The following is a 22919-nucleotide window of genomic DNA, read 5'->3' as shown; positions in this document are numbered from 1 at the left end:
CAAAAGTGATAAGTGCTGAATTACATGTTTCGCGCCAACTGTGTCGGCCAGCAGTAACCATGGATTGCAGTGAGGATTGTTGTGAATGTTAACCATCATCATTGCGTGTGACGAAGTACTTAAATTCAGCAACCAATAAAAGATATAACCGTAATTAGACGTGTAAGGTGAAGGTAGCAACTGCCTCAGAATTTGTGTATTAGTAGAAAATACGTATCAGTTTGTACATCGCAACCTTTATGGTCTTTAATAATAGACAAACTTTCAATCATTAACTATTCTTTCTCTGAACAGCTGCACTCAGTTGAAATACCCCCGAAACCACAGCAGAAAAACCGATAGCCTTTCATCCATTAAGTACACGGTCATATAATTATAAAAATTAATTGTTTGCATCTTCGGTAATCACACAAAACCCAATAAAGGACAAAATGGGGGTGTTTCATGATCCTTCTTTGATGTCCTCATCTGCCAAAAACCCAATGGGTGTCTCAGCCAAAGTGTGTACAAGAAACCCAGTTACGTGATTCAATATCTACAAGCTCTTAACCAGTAACCCCAACATACGATCCAGCTATGGACTGTTGTAAGGAGCTTGATTCATCAAGCAGAAACTGCCTCTGATGCCAGAAATAAACCACAGGAAGTGAACAATCTACGAGTCTTCTGTGGGAATTTCGACAATAACCATCAAATATATCAAACAATTTCACGATGTATCTGCAAGTGAAACATTGGCACACTGAGAAATAAAAAAATTGTATTTATTGCCATTCAGTCATTCAGTGGTTAAGCGACAGGGAATATTAAAGGCTCCAGAATAGACAGAACATCAAGTGAGTTTTTAGGCCTACAGACAAATTATGCAAATTCATGTGGCCTGTGAAAGATATTATAGACCTCAGAGTTCCTGTCATTTACAAAATACAATGTGAGTGTGCACAGTGTTACATCAAGCAGACTGTGCGCGAGATAGAATGACACCAGGCTGAACGTGACAGGAGTCTGCTACTGTGCTATTCAGAGAAATCAGTAAAAGCTGAATGTGCTTCAGAAAATGGGCAAAAAATTGCATTTGATGATCGTCAAGATGGCTAAATGTTTTTGGGATAGTGTAAAAAAAGAAGCTATAGAGATAAAAAAATCTAATGATGTACTGAACTAAGGCATAAATGAAAATAATCAATTTTTGAAGTATAATATAATTGATGGATAAAAACATATACTCACCAAGTGGCAGCAGAAGAAAACACGTATAATGATATTGAAGTTTGCATGATTTCAGGGTCAGTGGCTTCTTCTTCTGGTGGGTGGGTTGAAGGGAAAGAAGAGGGGTGAAGGAAAAGGAATGGTGAGATTTAGGAAATGAGGAAAAGTTGCCCAGAACCCCAGTTCAGGTGAGACTTACTGGATATAATGAGAAGCATAGGTTGATTGATTGGGGAATGCACCAGATGAGATTTGAAAACCTAAGAGCTGAAAGATGGAAGATAGGGTGCTAGACAAGACAGAGATTACTAACAAAATGAGTTAATAAGAGTGGAAAGCTAAGTGCATTGTATGTGGTAGAGGTTGGGTGGGGGGAAATAAATGTGTCAAAAAAATAAAAGATGTACAAAACCAAAAGGGGGTGAAGAAAGGAATAGTTACTGAGAAGAAAATTTGAAACCGAAGACATTAACATAAATTAAGGCCAGGTGTGTGGTGAGAACAAAGGATATAGTGTAGCACCAGTTCCCTTCCCTCAGAACTTCACAGGTAGGAACTGGCATTACAACAATGTTTTCTCACTAATCTCTGCCTTGAATATTACCCTATCTTCCACCTTTAAGCCCTCAGGTTTTCAAATCTCGTTTGGTACAGTTCCCAACAATCAGACTTTCCTTCTCATCCCTTCCAGTTATGTCTCCCCTGACTGAGGGTTCTGGATAACTTTTCCAAACTTTCTCCACTTCCTAAAGGTTGTCAGTCATTTTCCTTTACCGCTCTTCATTTACCTTCAACCCTTCCACCAAAAGAAGGAGCCAATGGCTCCCAAAGCTTGCAAATTCCAATACCTTTGTACATGTTTTCTCCAGCTGCCACTTTGTGAGTAGATTTTTTTATCTATTCAGTTACACTATATTTTCTGAATAATGACAGTCATTTGCAGTTGAGTATGTAATGAAACTTGATGATCATGAGTTTAAAGTAGACATTGCAGATGCAGGATGAGAACAGTGAATAAAATGGCATTGGACTGAGGACCAGTGATGTCACAGCTGGTACAGTGGATGTACAGGGATGAGGCCAGCAACTGTACAAAAGTCAGTTACCATTTGACAATGCTTGAGGAATACTTGGTCAAAATGTTCTTCATTAACATGTTCTCATAGTAAATGCTTTCACAGGAAATTTTGCATAAGCTTTGCAGTATAGTGGACTATTGTTGTTGTTATGCAGATGCTCAGAATAATAGGTATACATTAATAATTAAAGTGTATCTTCCCTTTATTGGAAACAACTTTCAGGTAAATTATATAACTCATCATATTGACATGTCATTTCAGTGTGTCAACAGAACACAGCATTGCTCAAAGCCAAGGTCCCAGCCACTTGTGAACCAGACGACAGTGTCGACAGCTCAGCAGATAGTTACCCGTGGGCCACTGAAGTTTGTACCCAATTTTCTGACACATGTAAAGAGTATTGCAGGTATGGCAACATTGCACATAGATTATCACATAGCTTGTAGATGCCTATTGCAAAATGAGTATTTGTTATTTTCGTAGCTTCTCTTGTCTTTTCAAACGTCGCTGCTGCCTCTCCACTATTTGCTCTATCTTCACTGCCGTCTTTCCACTATTTGCTCCATCTTTTAATTTTTCAGTTACTGCTCAGATTTGCCTCGCCCTTTCTTTCATTTTCAGTCTCTCTATTCAAATCTCTGACATATTATTGACTGCCTTCCATCTATTTATGTGTTCAGTTCTCATTTGCTATTTATATTACATTGTTCATTTCCTCAAATCCCATTATCGTCTATTTTCTTTGATATTGATAGTAGACACCTTTTCAAATGTAGCTCCTGAGTAGTCTCATTTCTTCCAACCCTTCGCTCCCTGTTGGTCAATGACTGAATGATTCCTTTTTATCTAAGGCTAGCATTTCTGCCAACTATTTTTGTCATCTACCTCTTGCTAGTAAAACCTTTTTAGTAGCATTATTAGATAATGATCTGTAACTAAAATGACGGTGTAAGACATGTTTGTGGTTGTGTAATATGAAAGTGAAGCTCTTCACTAGCACAAATGAAAAGGGCACAGGTGACAAGTTAATAAATGAAGCAGAGTGGGCAGTGCAGCCTTCTATGCCGACCTGTTTTTGGGCAATCTAGAGGATACCTTCATAGCCTCCCAAAATCCCAAACTCCTAACTTGGTTCAGGTTCATTGATGATATCTTCTAGATCTGCACTAAGGTCCAAGAGACTTCAACATCTTCTCTCCCGTCCACTTCACTTAGTCCTCCTCCCTCATTCCTCCACAACCTCAACACCTTCTGTCCCATCTGCTTCAGCTGGTCCTCCTCAACCCAGCATGCCACCTTCCTGGACATTGACATCCTCCTCTCTGATGGCTCCATCTACACCTCTGCCCACATTAAACCCACCAACCACCATTGAGTACGTGCATTTTGACAGCTATCAGCCCTTCCAGGGGACAGCATATTTACAGGGACAGGAACTCCCCCACCCAGTATACTGAAGGTCTTACCGAGGACTTCAGAGACAGGCACTATCCCCCAGACCTAGTTCGCATAAAGATTTCCCGTGCCCTTTCCCCAGACAACCCAAATCCTCCAACTGTGCCCAGGAAGCTGCTGCAAAGGAGTGCCCTCTTTGTCACCCAATACCTCCCTGATCTGGAACAGGTCTCCTTTGGAGCTTTGATAATGTATCATCATATCCTGAAATAATGGATTCCTAACCATAATCCTTCCCACCCCTCCTAAACTGGTGTTCTGCCACTCGCACAACCTCCACAACATCCTAGTCCATTGCTACGCCACTCCCAGTCTGAACTGTTTGCCACAGGGATCATAGCCTTGTCAAAGACCTAGGTGCAAGACCTGCTCAGGCCACCCACCCAGCACTTCCTACTCTCGTCCCGTCACAGGCTTAGCCTACCCCATCAGAAGCCAGGCTACCTGTGAAAGCAGCCATGTCATTTACCAGCTCTGCTGCAATCACTGCATAGCTTTTTATATTTGTATTACTGCCAACCAACTGTCCACCAGGATGAATGGCCACTGCCAAACGGTGACTGGGAGCAGAGTAGACCACTCTGTGGTACAACATGCAGCTGAACATGACTAGTGTGATTTCAATGGCTGCTTCACTACCTGGGACACCTGGATCCTCCCCTCCACCACCAGCTTTTCTGAACTGTACAGGTGGGAGTTGTCCTCACAACGCATACTACATTCCCGAAATTACTCCAGTCTCAACGTACAGTAACTTACTGTCCTCACACCCTCCACCCAACAGTTTCCACTTCCTCTGTCCTTTTTCCCCCCTCCCCCCCCCCCCCCTCCTCCCGTCCCCCTCGACCCACTCATCCCTTCCCTACAGTAGCCTGCTGCTATGCCTGTTGGCAGTCTACTCCCTGCACTGTTTCCCAGACAGTGTTCTTCTCTCCCCCCAGCTGTATCCTGCTATACCTTCCTTGTCCCCTCCAGATTGATACTTTGATGCTTCCGTTCTACATGACAGTTGCATTCCTGTCTGATCTGTGGGAGGTGGCAATCATATGTGCGTGAGGTATGCTTGCGTGTGTGAATATATGTGTGTGTGTGTGTGTGTGTGTGTGTGTGTGTGTGTGTGTGTGTGTGTGTTTTCTTTTCTAAAGAAGACTTTGGCCAGAACCCAAATGTGTAACAGGCTTTTCATTGTGCATGTTTACTATAATGCAATGTGTCATCTTTATGGTGAGCAATCTACCCATTTCCTTATACTTATCTGAAGTCAAACCCAGCCCATAATTGTAAGTTCAATTATTGTTAGAAAGAGTAGCAGGGGAAAACTTGGACATGTTATTTCATGTCCCAACATTATTTGCTTGAAAATAGTCTGTACATACATATATACATATATACATGTGAAGCAGCCAGCCTCAACCTGTAGGACATGCCTCTGTAGGGGCTGCAATAACACTAGAGTGGGGCACAAGCTTGTTGGAAAAAAGAATTAAAATGTTGATTAATTTTCTGAAAGGAAAGCAAAGCAAAATACTTTTTGACACAATGAAATACTACAATTTACTTTTACACTGATGTAATGCACTTATACATAAAACTTCATCAGTACCGCACAAATCATTTAATAATCAACGTTTCAGAACTAAATTAAAAAACAACTTTAGTAATTATTGGTGACTCACTTGGGTCTGCCTTGCAGAACAAAAATTTGCAGAGCAGGTTTTAATATTAGAAATAGACAGTCTTGAGTTTGTTTTTTAGGTTAATTGAGATCTATATTTTGTCTTCAAAGCAGCTCATGCATAAAATCCAGTTTTGCGAAAGTAGGATGTTCAAATGGTAATTGTATACAAAGTGCTTGTGTTTTCAGTGCAGAAAACTCGTCATCCATCTGTGTCCAAAATTCAAATACGATTTGTTACAAAACTGTCGTCCGATTTTGTCACTTCCCATAAAGTCTATGAATGTTTCTTTTTTAACAGTTGAGATATCTTCGGGAGTAGTTTGAAATGGATTCATAACCTACTTGTAACTTGCTACCAATTTTTCATCAGCAGGAAAATACATTTTAATTTTTTTTCCCCACCATGTTTAAATGATTTTTCAATGGCTACAAAAACAGTTTTTATTGGCAGACATTTTCAGATTTTTTATGGTTTAAATTTCGGCTCCACAATTCTAATTTTCTACAAATATGTGTGTTTGCTACTTGGAGTTGATGATTCCAGGTATTTATTTCCTCAAATATGTTGACCAAGTAGCTCAGTTTCATCACAAATAAACTGTCTCAAAACTTCTTGGCTTCCGATCAGTTTTCCTCTTCTAGAAACGCGGTGATTTCATTTCATAATTTGTAAAGACATAGAAAAAATTTCCCACATGATAACCATCTTGCATCACAATAAAATAATAACACTCAATGTATTTCACCCATGTCTGTACAAAGTGCAGAAAAAAATCTTGATTTTAGGGCTTTTGTATTTATATCATGTACTACAGCTGCAACTGTCAGCGCATGCAATGTTTTCAGACCGGTCCAGACACACTGTAGAAATTTTTGCTTTACAAGTGTTTGTATACTGTGGAATATTCCATACATTGAATGTGCTTCTTGGTACCTGTTCTGATGCAATTTTTCCATTCTGTGTTTGCCTAGTTTAGAAAATCATTGAAGATAGTGAATGATGTGATTGCTGTTGCTTTCAGTTCCATTGGTTTACAGAAATGTAGTTCCTGTACAGCTGACATACCATCACAAAATCTGACAAAGGCAATAAGTGTCTTTATTGCTATCTGACAATATTATGAGAAGGAAAGTTGCTACTCACCATATAGCAGAGATGCTGAGACAACAAAAACACTCTTTTTGTTTTGCCTATCTGCGACTCAGCATCTCCTGTATATGGTGAGTAGCAATTTTCCTGCTCATAATATTGTTACATTCCATCCTGTATTTTCCATTGTTTGATTTATTGCTATCTGTTCATTCATCGAGCTGAATTGAAAACAGTTTGTCATGCAACGTCCTGAAAAGCTGAAGCTGTACATCTTCAGCTGTATCATATATGGGCAACAGTACCATTTAGTAGAGGTATGGACTACTGTTGTTTGGTGAAGTTATCTCCAAACATAGTTTCTACGGTCTTGATTGCAGTTGACAAAACAGGCTTTTTACCATTGATGTGAGACTTTTTGCACCTGGCTATTTTATATGAAAAATTGTAAGAGGCAAATAAATCACTTTCATTACAGACAAAACTCTTTTTTCCTTAATAAATAAATAAATAAATAAATAAAGCCTTCCAAATGGTTTTGATTTCAGTTCGATGATTATTTGGGGTTTGTTAGTGTACTCATTGTGAAGCTTTTCCAAGCGTCATTTAAGTTGAATAGGTTTCTCACTCTCTGGTTTCAAAAGTTTTGAGCAGATGATGTACAGGGGTCTTTCTCCTTATTTACTTCAATGCTGGTAAACTGAAAATTTAAGTATTCTTGAGAATATTTTCTTGGTTTCACCTTCATAATCATGCTCTTCCGTGCACTTTTTATGCTTCACTGTCGACTAGTGCTGACTTATGTCCATTTAAAAATGTATCCATGATTCTATATAAAACTATTACCAAGAATATTTAAGACTGCGAACCACAGTTAATACATAATTTACAGTGTACACATTCATGATAGATTGGATAGTGATAAAAACTGGACACAGAATGGCTGGAATTCAACAAGGAGCAGCATTTATCCACATTTATGTAGTGGTTGTGCAGGTGTTCCAAAATTTTCAAGGCTAATCAAAACTTCTCATTCAGCCAGGGCAACATCAGATATTGGAGTTGTTTTGTCTCCATTTCTGGTGGCAGCAATTGTTGGTGAATGGCAGCACATGAAAAGTTAACTGACTGATTACATGTTGGCACCATTCGGAACACTTTGTGTTGAATATGCTGTCTATCCCACAGCTACCAATGCCAGCGATCTGACTGATGTGGCACTATGGTCATTGTCAACTCCTGGCTAGAGGAGGGTAGTTTTCACTTTTTCCTTTTTGCTGACTGTGCCCATGACTGTGTAGTTTTTATTTGTTTGTATAAATAATAAAAAAATCAATTGATCAGTCATCTTACAGTTGGAATTCTCAGGAAGATATGACACGCATGCAACAGTATAGGAGGTAATGTACAGTAGTCAATGCATATGGTTTATCATCTTCGAAGCTTTTGAAAGGTAACTGGCACTTCACTACGTGGTCAGTAACCTCTTCTCAGGTCACAGCTTCATTTGTCAACTAAACTATATGGCACTGTGTAGCTTATCATGAAATTTCACCATGGCCACAGGCATGTGCATTTGGTTGTCTTCGTGGATATGTGTGTTTTACTCTTCATGTTTCAGTGGGCCACAAATCAGCTACCTGTAAGTTAGTGGTTGCCTTTCGTTTATTTTATATATTGTTATGAGGTCAGTTAGCAATAATGTGAATAAAATATTCATGGTTTTCAAGCTGTATCATGTTGAATAAAATACTCAAACTTTTTGCAGCTATCTCCCATCGGGCCAAAATGATACACATCTAGGAATGCGAGCTAGGCAGCTTTTGGCAGCTGTGCTGTGGGAACGAGTAATGTCAGATGGTATGAGGAGCTAGTGCTACATTGGGACCTGCCACTCCACGTCTCTGAAAGCGTCAAGTCTAAACACCACCTGCGATCCGATTTAATATGTACACATTATCCTGGTTAAAATTATTGCAATTCAATTTAATATCAGGTTACATCTTCATAAAAAGATTCTCTTATGAAAGCAAATGTGCCGAGGCCCTCATTTGTTCAAATTGTGTTTATGTATGTTCCCTAGGCAATATTCATCTGTGGAAGACTGCTGGAGCTCTTTTGTCTAAAGTGGTGCATTTGATCAGTGCAACACACAGCGTTCGTTTGAGTTACGAGGCCTCTGTACATTCTGCCACATTCACAGAGGACGCCACATACATCGATTGCTTGATGACTTAAGTCGCCCTTAATAAGGCATTGCATATCTCAGATGTTGGAGGCAGGTTAGAACAGCTGTAATATCCATATATGTGGAGCATGCAACCTGTTGTACTGGTTGTCATGTCACAGAATGAAAAGAATGCTGCCAGCTTAACCTCACTGAGTTACTTAGCATTCTTCATTGGTGGCACCAAACAGTAGTGTCTATCTTGCTGTAGCTATTTTCCCTGAACATGAGAGTCAAATTCTGAAGTTCAGACTGTAGACAACGATAATCAGAATCATTGTAGCTATGTGTGGCAATGTGTCCAAGGTTGCTTTTTCTCTGCACAGTATGGTGAAAACGGTTTGCATTCAGATAGTGGCCAGTATAGGTTAGTCCCCTATACACTGAGTGACCAAACCATCAAAATGGAGAGGAATGACAAGCTTCGATAAGTTAGTTGAGCAGAAGGCAGATGGCCACCTTGGTCATTTAGCATTTAGGAAACTGGCCTACACCAACCAGTTTGTGAGTGAAAATAGATTTCTCCATCCTGTACACAAAAAAGCAGACTCGAATGTATTGGTACATAACTAAAGTGATTTCAGATGATGACCATCTACAGCAAAGTTGATTGAGAATTCACCTCGAGAGCCCCGCCATGGCATGAGTGCTGTAGCGTTCTACACATCTGCACATTTCCTCTGTCACCATGGAAAACTGTCTGGGTGTGAGGAGGGGGAAGGGGGAAAATGCAGATGTGCCACCTTTAAATGGCAGTGTTCTCTCACTGCATACAACTTGGTTTCATATTTCACTATTCTCAACCACATAGATCACAAACAAAACAAATTTTCAGTATTGTTTAATTATTTTGGCATGTTGAAGACATAATATAATTATTATCTGGTACAAACTGTCAGCATTACAGAAAGGTGCAGGCAATTTCACAGATTTTCACACTCTTGTTGTCTCGTTATCATTACTTATTTAGTTTGATAATCGAAAAAGATCTTTCACACACACACACACACACACACACACACACACACACACACACACACTGATTGAAATTTTATAGTGATTTTACAGTCTCATTAGGGAGATGTGGAAACTCTATCTGAGGAAGCCAATGGAGGTGTCCTGCACAGTTTTAACATAAAAGAATGTAATGATAATTAAATAGACACCCTAGCTGCAAGCAGGCGTAGATACACTTCATTGGGGACGTGTTGAAAATGTGTGCCCCGACCGGGACTCGAACCCGGGATCTCCTGCTTACATGGCAGACGCTCTATCCATCTGAGCCACCGCGGGCACAGAGGATAGTGCGTCTGCAGGGACTTATCCCTTGCACGCTCCCCGCGAGATCCACATTCCCAACATGTGTGTTTAAAATGGGAATTACATTGCATATCAATCAGTTACATCTGCACATGCACAGGGACACTTCTAACTGCAAAACAGATAAAAAACAGACTTGAAAACAGATAAAAAGACAGATGTAAAATTGGCAATGTTCTCAAACCATTTAGAAAACTATCCTTGTGATTCTTTCATGTCCACAATGAATTCTTCAAACCTCATGCTTTCTTTAACACAAGTGAGTTTAGGGAACTGTAATGTATTGGCCAGAATTTTTACCTTCTACAATGTGGATTTCTTTGTAAATGCATCCCCATAAAATTACAAATAAGTTTTTTCTCACCTTGCAGTGTCTTACTCTTGGCAGTGTGCTGTCAAGTCCAATTAAAAATATCAAGTCTGAAATTCATTTCAGATGTTCTAATTTTTGTTCCTGCTCTCCTTTTCCCTTTATAAATTCAATAATAGCAATTTTTAAATCGAAAACTTGTTCTAAGCACGTTCCTTCATTTAAGTAACATACTTTGCAGTAACATATGAAGTCTCCATTCTCTTTGTTCAATTCCATTAAAAACTGTTGCACCGAGCGAGGTGGCGCAGTGGTTAGCACACTGGACTCACATTTGGGAGGACGACAGTTCAGTCTCGCATCCGGCCATCCTGATTTAAGTTTTTCCCTGATTTCCCTAAATCGCTACAGGCAAATGCCGGGATGGTTCCTCTGAAAGGGCACGGCCGACTTCCTTCCCCCACTCTTCCCTAATCCAATGAGACCGATGACTCGATGTTTGGTCTCTTCCTCCAAACAACCCAACAACAAAAACTGTTGCAGCTGACAGTGAAATAATGCTTGTGACTTCAGAAGTTTTACTATTCGTACCAACAATTTCTTCACATGCTCCATCCTTGCAAATTGAGCACAAAGTGCATCTTGATGTACAGAAAAGTGAATCCAGTTGTGACAGTTCAACCTGCTTTTTATTTTCTTCGTTTGTTGATTGTCCTTGGTGTCTACGTATTGCATTGCTACACTGGCTGAAAAATGGGTTGTGGATTCTGACACTGATTACTTTAAATGATGTAGCTGACAGGTGCACAGTTGTGTTTCACAGTACTTTAATTTCACTGTTCACCTCCCCACCCTAATGATACACAGTTATATGTGTATGGCCAGTGCACTATTGTTTAAGCTCCATAGGCCTCATTAATAGTTTGCAGATGAAACTCCACATACTGCTACAGTAGTTTCTTGTTGAACATCCACGAGCAGTAAAACCTAACCACAAAGTTTCACAGTTCTTGAAGAATAATCAGGTACATATGGAAACAGTCACTATCATTGTTTTTACACACGGCCTATTGGTGTAACACTTATTTCACTGTTAAGTCAATCATTGTTGTTGTTCTAACCAACACAGGTTCCTCGTCTGAAACTCAGCCATGGACTGACTCTCTCCTGACCAAAAATCGGACCCTTATATAGCATCACAGTAATAGGTGCTGAAACTACACATTGTTTAAAGTTAAATTTACAGAAATTACAATTAAAACTTACTTCATGAAATTAACTGAAAATATTGAAAAATTGGTTATTTTTAGCAGTTTCTTCTACTACGAGGGTTATACCAAATTATTTGTTTAAATCATGAAATTAACAAATATATGAATATAATAGAGGGAAACATTCCACGTGGGAAAAATATATCTAAAAACACAGATGATGTGACTTACTGAACGAAAGTGCTGGCAGGTCGATAGACACACAAACAAACACAAACATACACACGAAATTCAAGCTTTCGCAACAAACTGTTGCCTCATCAGGAAAGAGGGAAGGAGAGGGAAAGACGAAAGGATGTGGGTTTTAAGGGAGAGGGTAAGGAGTCATTCCAATCCCGGGAGCGGAAAGACTTACCTTAGGGGGAAAAAAGGACAGGTATACACTTGCACACACACACATATCAAGACTTACCTTAGGGGGAAAAAAGGACAGGTATACACTTGCACACACACACATATCCATCTGCACATACACAGACACAAGCAGTCTGCTTATGTCTGTGTATGTGCGGATGGATATGTGTGTGTGTGTGCGAGTGTATAACTGTCCTTTTTTCCCCCTAAGGTAAGTCTTTCCGCTCCCGGGATTGGAATGACTCCTTACCCTCTCCCTTAAAACCGACATCCTTTCGTCTTTCCCTCTCCTTCCCTCTTTCCTGATGAGGCAACAGTTTGTTGCGAAAGCTTGAATTTCGTGTGTATGTTTGTGTGTCTATCGACCTACCAGCACTTTCGTTCGGTAAGTCACATCACCTGTGTTTTTAGATATAATTAACAAATATCGTTACACAAACAATACTTTTGACAAAACTGTTAATTACTTTGGAATTAATGAAGGGCTGGTTTTGCTAACATGTTTTGGAATAGAGCTAAATAGATACTTTAAAATTACTAGTACTTTGTCTTCAAAATGTTTATAATTATTACAGAATTTATACTTGTTTATATATCAACATTAGAATTTAAGTTACGAAACAATTACTGATTTCACCCTGTAATGAAAGATACTAACTGGTAATAGTCCAAATAAATTAGAAAATCAGTTTCATACATAAAACTAAACACAAAATTAGATCTGGTGTTATATTCTTTAAAACTAAGGGCCAACTTTTCTCTTTTATGAAAATACAGATTATACTCACATATGTTAATGTTAATTAAATCAAAATGAAAAAAATGAATTTTAAGGAGGCAGATGACAAAACAAGAGGGCAATTAAAATTATCCCAGCTTGCTTCGTCACACAGTCTGTCAGTAGTTGTAATTTTTTGCTGCTTCACTGTCAGTTAAATCTTTAAATTGTTTCTGCATAGTATTGTAATATCATTTTATGGCTAATTTGCAGTCCCTGTTGCTTATGCAACGGCATAATATATATATTGAGAATTCTCACCCCTCTCTTCTGTCGTTCCTGATAATTTCTAAAGGCTCGTGAGGACAGATCACGAGACTGCCTCTTTCTGTTCAAACGTCCACTGGACCTGTGAACATCCTTCATAACATGAACAAATAGTGAAGGGTAAACAAGACTAACACCACAATTCTGCTGAACTGAAGAGAGTTGTGCCACATTGCATACTAAGTGAAATCTCGCGCTATACCTGATACTTCTGAGAAGGAACGAACAAAGCCATGACAGGCTGAGCCTTGGCCCGCACACAGAGCCAGCATGAAGTGTGGCACACCGTGGCCATCCTGGTCTACAGTCTGAATTTCTGCATATGAGGCTTGTGTTCAGGGAAAATGGTTACAGCAAGTATAATGCTCTCATTCTCAATATTGACAATAATAGATACAAAATTTAGCCCTAATCGCAGTTTACTCTAAGGGATAGAGTTTGTTGCACTATATTGTGTATTAAGAACCTAATTTAGGGGAATCAGTTACCCAATCTCTCTCTCTCTCTCTCTCTCTCTCTCTCTCTCTCTCTCTCACACACACACACACACACACACACACACAAACCGCAAGAAAATGAGCACCTACATAGTGCTGGCTGGACTGTCAGGTGGTGCAGAGAGAAAGAGACAGCGAGCAGGAGGGGGGGGGGGGGGCCTGAGGACAGGTAGCTGGAGCTCTGGGGCCTTGGGGGGGGGGGGGGCAGAATCTGTAAGGTGTGAATGTGGGAGGAAGTGGTGGCAGGTGCATCAGTGAAGTGACACACAGGTACAGGAAATGGTGAGGTGTGGTGGGTGTTGAACCTGACATGAATTTGGGGGGGGGGGGGGGGGGGGGGAGGGGGAGGACTGACAGGAGAGAGGGAGGGAAAGCTGTTGGGTGGAGGCTGTGGGAACTGTAAATTAGCTGAGGTTGAGATGAGGAGGATTATGGGGGAAAAAGTATCTGTTGCAAGGATAACTTCCATCCGTGTAGATTAGAATACCTTGTGTTGGAGGACAGGACTCAGGTTACATACGTTGTGAAGCAGGCATTGAACTCCACTGTGTTCTGCTCATTGATGTGTTCTGCCACTAAATGTTCAACTTTGTTGTTCGCCACAGTGTAGCGAGGGCCATTAATTCGGGTGCATAGCTATGATGGTCATGCCTGCATAAAATACTGTGCAATGATAGTAGCATGGCTGGTATATGACATGGCTGCTTTCACAGGTGTTCCTGCATCTGATGGGATAGGATAAGCTGGTAATAGGGCTAGAGTAAGATGTGCTGAGTGTGTAGATTGGGCAGGTCTTGCACCTGGGTCTTCCACTGGGATAGGACTCCTGTGTCGAGGGGTTGAGAGTGGGAGTGGCATAGGGGTTTATTTATTTTATTTGCGCCTCAAGTTCCATAGGACCAAATTGAGGAGCAAATCTCCCAAGGTCATGGAACGTATCAGTACATGAAATTACAACATAAAAATAATAACAGATAAAAATAAAATCTTTATGAACCCAAAAAAGTCAGTCCATAAGTTTAAGGAAACACAATCAACAATACAGCAAGAATCAGCTTAATTTTTCAAGGAACTCCTCAACAGAATAGAAGGAGTGACCTGTGAGGAAACTCTTCAGTTTCGATTTGGAAGTACGTGGATTACTGCTAAGATTTTTGAATTCGAGTAGTAACTTATTGAAAATGGCTGCAGCTACTGCACACCTTTCTGCACAAGAGTTAATGAAGTCTAATCCAAATGCAAGTTTGATTTCTGCTGAGTATTAACTGAGTGAAAGCTGCTTATTCCTGGGAATAAGCTAATATTGTTTACAAGAAAGGACAGTAAGGAATATATATATTGAGAAGCCGATGTCAAAATACCCAGACTCGTGAAAAGGGGTCAACAAGAGATTCGTGAACTTATTGCCTAAACCGCCCATTTCTGAGCCAAAAATATCCTTTTAGAATAGGAAGAGTTATCCCAAAATATAATACCATACAACATAAGCCAATGAAAATAAGAAAAGTAGACTAATTTTCGTGTCGAATGATCACTCACTCCAGATACAGTTCGAATAGTAAAAATGGCAGCATTAAATCTTTGAACAAGATCCTGAATGTGGGCTTTCCATGACAGTTTACTATCTATCTGAACACCTAGAAATTTGAACTGTTCAGTTTCCCTAATCATATGCCCATTCCATGAAATTAAAATGTCAGGTTTTGTTGAATTATGTGTTAGAAACTGTAAAAACTGAGTCTTACTGTGATTTAGCATTAGTTTATTTTCTACAAGCCATGAACCTAGGTCACGAATTGCACTATTTGAAACCGAGCCAATGTTGCACACATCATCCTTTACTACCAAGCTAGTGTCATCAGCAAACAGAAATATTTTAGAGTTACTCATAATACTAGAGGGCACATTATTTATGTAAATAAGGAACAGGAGTTGCCCCAACACTGATCTCTGGGGCACCACCCACTCAGATCCCACCTCACAGCCATTCTCAACATTTTGAATAATGACCTTTTGCCGTCTGTTACTAAGGTAAGAGGTGAATCATTTGTGAGCTGCTCCCCGTATTACGTAATGGTCCAACTTCTAGAGCAACATTTTGTGATCAACACAATCAAGCACCTTAGTTAAAGCATAAAATATGCCTAATGTTTGAAACCTTTTGTTTAACCCATCCAGTACCTCACAGAGAAAAGAGAACATAGCATTTTCAGTTGCTAAACGACTTCAAAGCCAAACTGTACGTTTGATAGCATAACTTTAGCAAACACTGATGGCATAGAAATAGGTCTAAAATTATCTACATTAGCCCTTTCTCCCTTTTTATAAACTGGCTTTACTACCGAGTACTTTAATCGATCAGGAAACTGACCATTCCTAAAGGAAAAATTACAAATATGGCTAAATACAGGTCTAACATGTGTGGCACAGTACTTTAATATTCTGCTAGGCACTCAGTCATAACCATGAGAGTCCTTAGTCTTCAGTGATTTAATTATTGACTCAATCTCCCCCTTGTCTGTATCACAGAGGAGCATTTCAGACATCAGTCACAGAAAGGCATTTGCCAGGAAAGTTATATGATTCCCTGTAGAAACTAAATTTTTATTTAATTCACCAGCAATGCTCTGAAAATGTTTGTTAAATATTGTACATATATCTGATTTATAAGTAACGGAAATATTTTTACCATGAACTGACTTTATGTCGTTGACCTTGTGCTGCTGACCATGCACTTCCTTCCCAGCTGACCTTATTATTTTAATTTTGTCCTGTGAATCAGCTATTCTGTTTGTATACCACATACTCTTTGCCTTCCTAATAACATTTTTAAGCACCTTACAATACTGTTTGTAATGGGCTACTGTACCTTGATTGTGACTACTTCTAACATTTTGATATAATTCCTGCATTGTTCTACATGATATCCTTACCCCACTATCAACCACCTGGGCTGCCTATTACTGCTAGTACCCCGTTTAGAACATTGTAATGGAAAGCAACTCTCAAAGAGCATGAGAAATGTGTTAAGGAAAGCATTATATTTATCATCTATGTTATCGGCACTATAGCCTAAACATCTTGCCACTCTTGTTCCTTGACAAGGTTTAAAAAACTCTCTATTGCTGTTGGATTAACTTTCCTGCACAGCTTGTAATTATATGTGACATTTGTTTGCATACAAAAGCCTTTTAGTGTTAAAATTTGTGCATCATGGTCGGAAAGGCCATTCACTCTTTTACTAACATAATGCCAATCTAGTACTGAAGAATGGATAAAAATATTGTCTATGGCTGTGCTACTGTTCCCCTGCACCCTAGTTAGAAAAACCACAGTCTGAATCAGATTTTATGAATTTAGGAGATCTACCAAGATCCTTTATATTGCACCGTCGCATACAAAATTTATATTGAAGTCTCCACATATAACTAATTTCTGGTACTTCCTGCAAAGTGAATCAAGAACCCTCTCTAGCTTGAGCAGAAATGCTCTAAAGTCAGAGTTAGGGGACCTATAAACAACAACAATTAGAAGTTTAGTTTCACTAAATTCAACTGCTCCTGCACAACATTCAAATATCTGTTCAGTGCAGTGCCATGATACGTCTGTGGACTCAAATGGAATAGTGTTTTTTATGTACATAGCCACTTCCCCATCTCACAAGGAACTCCTTGAAAAACAGCCAGCTAATCTGTGTCCTGGTAAAGGAAGCCTCTGAATTGTCAAATTATGTAAGTGGTGCTCCAACATACCAACAATTTCAGAGTCAACATCTATAAGCTGTTCACTAACTTCATCTCTAATATCTCTTATAATTTGATGAAATATGCCAATTCCTTCTCTGCTTGGAAATATGATGTCCTCTGAAGGTGATCCCTTAGTTAGAGGAACTTCCTTTAAGCTGGTGTACCTATCAGCTGACTTCAATCAAAAAAAAAAGGAGCAGCTCCAACACCAACTACTACAGTGTTGTGTAAATTGGGTGGACAATGGGATATCACTTTAGGAGGAGTGGTTGGGAGAATCTTGGGTAGAGTGTCTCTCATTTCTGGTCATGATGATAAATAATCAAAGCTCAGACAAGGGATATGGTTCAGCTGCTCCAGTCTGGAGTGATACTGGGTGACAAGAGGTTCCACTCCTTTGCAGCTTCTTGTTGGAGGTGATAGGAGGGTGAGGGATGTGTGAGGATATGGTATAGGAAATCTGTTTGCTGAATAGGTTGGGAGGGGGGGGGGGGGGGGCAGGCGGTAGACTACTGCCTGTCTGTGAAGGCCTTCATTTTTTGGTTTTGAAGGGTGACAGCTGTCACAATATGGGAACTGTTTGTGGTTACTGGGTGTAATATGTATAGACGGGTGGATGGAGCCATCAGAGAGATGGAGGCCAACGTCCAGGAGTTAAGAAGTGTTGGGTTAAGGAGGGTTGGGTTAAGGATACCCATGTGAGGGGAATAAGAGAGGAGGTGTTGAGATTGTGGAGAAATGAGGATAGGGTGTCTTGACTCTTGAGTGAAGATCATGAAGATATTATCAGTGAATCTAAACCAGATAATGGATTTGAGGTTTCGGGAGGCTCGGAAAGTATCCTCTACATGGACCATTAACGGTTTGGGATAGAAGAGTGCCATGCGAGTGCTGTGGCTGGGCTGCAGTTTTGTTTGTGTACCTCCCTTTCAAAGGAAAAGTAGTTGTGGGTGAAGATATAGTTATCCTCAAAATAGGGACCCCTGTTAAAGTTTTACTCTGTCACCCACCCAACCTAAACAACCTCCTGGTCCATCACTATGCCACACCCCCTCCCAGCCCCTTGCCACAGGGATCCTATCCTAGTGCAAGACCCAGGTGCGAGACCTGCCCGATCCACTCAATCAGCACATCCTACTCCAGGCCTCTCCCAGTCTTATCCTATGCCTTCAGAGAGAGGGCTGCCTGTAAAAACAGGCATGTCAATACCAGCTGTGTCACAGTCACTGCAAAGCATTATATGTGGACATGACTACCAACCAGCTGAACACCAGCAAACTGTGATCAAGAACAAAGTTCACCATTCCATGTCACAACATGCCACTGAAAACGGCACGAGTTCAATGGCTGCTTCACAATGTGTGCACTCTGGATTCTTTCTTCTAACATGAGCTTCTCTGAACTACATAGATAGGAGTTAGCCTTGCAACAGATCCCATACTTCTCGCGGCATCAGCCTCCACTGTCCCTCTGTCTCCACTATCTCTACTGAACACACTCCCCACTCCCTATGTCCTGTTACCCCTCCAAATCCACACCTCCGCGCCACCTTCATTATGCGTCACAACTCACTAGCTCAGACTGTAACCTTGTATCACAGGTCTAGCTGGTGTACTTGCCACTCCTCCCTCTTGCATTCATATTTTACACACCTGCTACCTCTATCTGAGTTGCTAGCTAAAGGATTTGTACTGGAAGCTAGAAAACTTGTCTTCCTCTTTTGTGTGTGCCTCTTGACAACTCATTGACCTCTGCTATTTGGTGTGTGGTCTCCTTTACTCTTAATTATATTTACATTTTGCTAGAGTTTTCCTTAATACTTAACACAAAGAAACAATTTTCTCAGCAATTGTTGGTAATAGTTATTTCATATCGTTGGGCAAAGTCATAGATTTTTAGTATTTTGCATACAACTTATAGGCAGGTCACTGTTTACATAAATTTTTACAGCCTAATTAATTAATTATTCACAACTTTCTCCACTGCTTCACCATCCTGACCAACCAACAACCTCCATAACAACCAACTTCAACTCACTACAACCACTAACTTGCTCCTTTCATGGCCTTGCACTGGCTCTTATTTGGAAGTATAAGCAAATAACAGTTTTAATTTATCTTGTATTACAATGAAGAAACGTCCATTTATAAAGTTGTATGTGTGACAGCATATTCTGCATAAGTGAAAAATAGTTCTCTTTTAATTGGAACTGAATATAGATCTTCATGGGGGTGTTATGATATCTGTCAAACAGCAACAAGCAGTTATTAGTCTGTGATTTCATTGTAGATTTTGTTAAGAATTCTAATAGAAAAAAATATCTGGAAACCATATTTAGATCCTGCAATTCGATCCCAGTAATTAATTTTCTGACACAGATGGATCAAGACAGAAGGACTCTATTTGACAAAGTTTTCATTGATGAAGTTCAAAGCAAGATAATATCTGTGTTTCCAGTAACAAATGGTCTCTCTGATCATGGTGCTCAAGCAGTTAGGATAAATAAGATAGTGCCTTACAGTATAGATACTCCTCACTGGAAATTAATGAGAAGAATTAATGACTTCAGGAAAGACTTTTTAAGAATCATTTACAAGTGCTGACATAAAATTTTATCTGCTATATGATAAATTCGTATCTTTATTTGAAAATAGTTTTCCTCATAAGCTAATCAGAAAGACCATTGGTCAACCATCTAAAAACTATAGGAGGAAATGAAGTATCATGTGAAATAAAAAGGGAAATGTGTCTGTTGGCAAGAACAAGTAAAGTTCCTGCAGGAATTTCACACTACATAGAATTTTTAGAAAAGTTATTAAAAATCTAAGAATGTGCACATTATGTCAGAGATTAGTATTTCTGACTTCACACTTCAATCTGTATGGAATGTAATGGAAGAAGGCACAGAACAACAGGCCATGCAATAGGATAATATAACTATTGATTTAAATAGAAGGGCTATAAATGATCAGACACATGTAGCAGGTATTCCTAATCATCAGTTCTTAAATGTAATAGAAAATACAGGGACAACCAGTTCAAGAGCAAATCATAGTAGCATGTTAGAAAAGCAGCTCTCATAACATTAAGTTATATGAATGCCTCACCAGCTTCTCCGTCTGAAATTAGAAAGTATATATTCTCTCAAAAATAAAAGCGTATCTGCATTTGATGATGTTTTCAACAGAGTAGTAAAGACTTATTTCCATATAATAAGCACTGTCTTTTCTGAAATAAGTAACACATCACTAACTCATAGCATTTTCTCAATGAAATTGAAATATGTCATTGTCTCCATAAGAAAAGTAATAGGAGGAATGTCAATAATTACCATCATGTTTACTACTGACATCATTTTCCAAAATTTTAAAGAAATGATTTGTTGTAGAATAATATCCCACCCGAGCGAAAATAGTGTCCTCAGTAAAACACAGTTTGGATTTCAGAAGAGTTTCTCAACTGAAAATGCCATTTACCTGTTCACTCACAACATTTTACAAGCATTAAATAACAAAATAGCACCAGTTGGTGTACTGTGTGGCTGATCTGACTGACTGTGTGGATCATAGTATTCTTGTAGATACACTGAGGTTTTGTGGAGTTGGAGGATAATATCATGTCTAATCAGAAGAATAAAGATAAAGTTGTACTAAATAATTCAACCAGTATAAATAGGGGAGATTCTTCTGTTTAGGAAAAAATCACATCAGAGGTTCCTCAAGGCTCAATATTAGGTTCACTATTGTTTCTCATATATGCAAACAACCTTCAGTCTAATATAAAATAAGCAGAATCTATTCTTTTTGGAGATGACGGAGTAGTATTGTAATTGGTCCGAACTTAACAGCAACAGACAAAAATGTAAACAGTATTCTTAAAAGTATTATGATGTGGTTTTCTGCAAATGGTCACACTGCTAGTTTCAAAAAGTCACAAGATATTCACATCCACACATCCAGGTGTAGTACACCAACAATAAATATAACATGTAATGAGGGAATAATAACTAGGGTGGTAACTTTAAAATTTTTTGGTATCCACATTGATAAGAATTTAAATTGGGGGGGGGGGGGGGGGGGGATTTTGGAACTCCTAAAATAACTTAGTTCACCCAAATGTGCACTTTTGAATCATTGAAGATCTTGAGGAAACACAAAGCAGAATGTTAATATATTTAGGGTATTTTCATTCTAATATATTTAGGGTATTTTCATTTGATAATGTCTAATGAAAAGTTTTAATAAACAGTTCTGTTGTAAACAACCCACTACAATGCAAAATAAACAATGATGTACATAATTACAGTAGCAGAAAAAATGACCTTAATTATTCCACATTAGGTTTGTCTTGAGCACTAAAAGGGGTGCGCATGCTGCCAACAAAAATTTTAATTACTTACCCAGTGATATAAAATGTGTGAGAAACAGCAAAGTTAAATTTGAAAACAACCTGAAAAGTTTCTCCTTGACATCTCCTATACCACAGAAGAATTTCTGTTTTTGCAACATGTAAAAGATGGTAATAAGAACTACTAATTCACCCCTTTAAGGCACTTGTAAATGGTCGCAATGGCAGCCATATTTATATATGGATGTATTATTTGAATATACAGTAACTGATACCAGATTATTACAATAAATTGTATAATACCCCATGGAACATGAGGCTACCTAATGAATAACAAATTTTAATTACACATTTTTGTTAAATACAAACTTTACTGTAATAAATTTTATGAAATGTTTAATTTTAACATTCCGTTTTAAGATAGAGAAATTTCAGTAATATATAAATTATTTTAGTTTCCTTTAATTACAGTGTTTCTAATGCTTCAGTTTTATTCTTTAATACAGAGAATTGTCTCGCTGAAGGTTGATAATGTGCTAAATATCCACATTTTGAATATGTAACTACAGCATTTCACAATACTTTCTAGTAACTTCCATTAAAAGATACACTGTATTTTATTAAAAATTTGCGTTGCATGACCACATTTTTGTTTTCACAGATTTAAGCTATTGAAATGACTGAATTGGAACATGCATGCACAAAATTTCATTTTATAAAAAATCATAATTTTTCATAAGAAATGAGATGATGAACTTTTACGTAAAATGAGGGAAAGCCAACCACTCACCTACAGATACACAGACTACTGTTGGCACAAAGAAACACACAACAGAAAACAGTATTCACACTAGCTTTCGAGCTCTTGCTCTTTCTCTAGCAAAAGTACATGCATTCACACACACAATACGGTCACTGAAACACAAACTCTTGCAGCTACGGTGAGAGTGACTGTTGATTATTGGGAGCAGTTACATGTGCAGTTGGAGGTGGTAAGGAGGTAGGGAAGGACACACAAGCCAAGAATGGGGTAGCGGGATAGTGTGAACCAAGTGTTTCGACAGATGTCTCAGTGCCTGCACAACAAGATGAAAGGAGTTCAGAGGGTAGACCATGTAAGATATATAGGGGGAAGAGAGAAAGGTAAGGATGAAGATGTAGTCTGAAAGGGGTGAGAAAAAGGGAGAGAGGTGGCAAAGATAGGGGAAGGGGGGGCAGGAGAGAGGAGTGGGAGGAGCCTGCCTGAGGGGGGGGGGGGGGGCAGTACATGATCTGGATGGGAAAGGAGTGG

General features: G+C 39.1%; 1 protein-coding gene and 1 non-coding gene across 2 annotated transcripts in view; one reads left to right on the top strand and one right to left on the bottom strand.

Annotated features, from left to right (window-relative positions):
* Positions 1-7635, top strand: part of LOC124803162 — a 243351-nt gene extending 235716 nt beyond the window's left edge. The window contains exons 15-16 of the mRNA XM_047264343.1: positions 2550-2694; positions 7550-7635. Of these exons, the coding sequence (XP_047120299.1) occupies positions 2550-2694; positions 7550-7635 (231 nt within the window). The remainder of the gene's footprint in view (positions 1-2549; positions 2695-7549) is intronic.
* A 2322-nt stretch (positions 7636-9957) lies between these two features.
* Trnat-ugu lies at positions 9958-10032 on the bottom strand. Its single transcript has one exon. It is a non-coding gene; the product is annotated as a tRNA-Thr (tRNA).
* Positions 10033-22919: the final 12887 nt, after the last annotated feature.

This window comes from Schistocerca piceifrons, chromosome 6 (assembly GCF_021461385.2).
Source record: "Schistocerca piceifrons isolate TAMUIC-IGC-003096 chromosome 6, iqSchPice1.1, whole genome shotgun sequence".
Taxonomy (NCBI): Eukaryota; Metazoa; Arthropoda; class Insecta; order Orthoptera; family Acrididae; genus Schistocerca; species Schistocerca piceifrons.
This window is presented reverse-complemented; position numbering and strand designations above follow the sequence as displayed.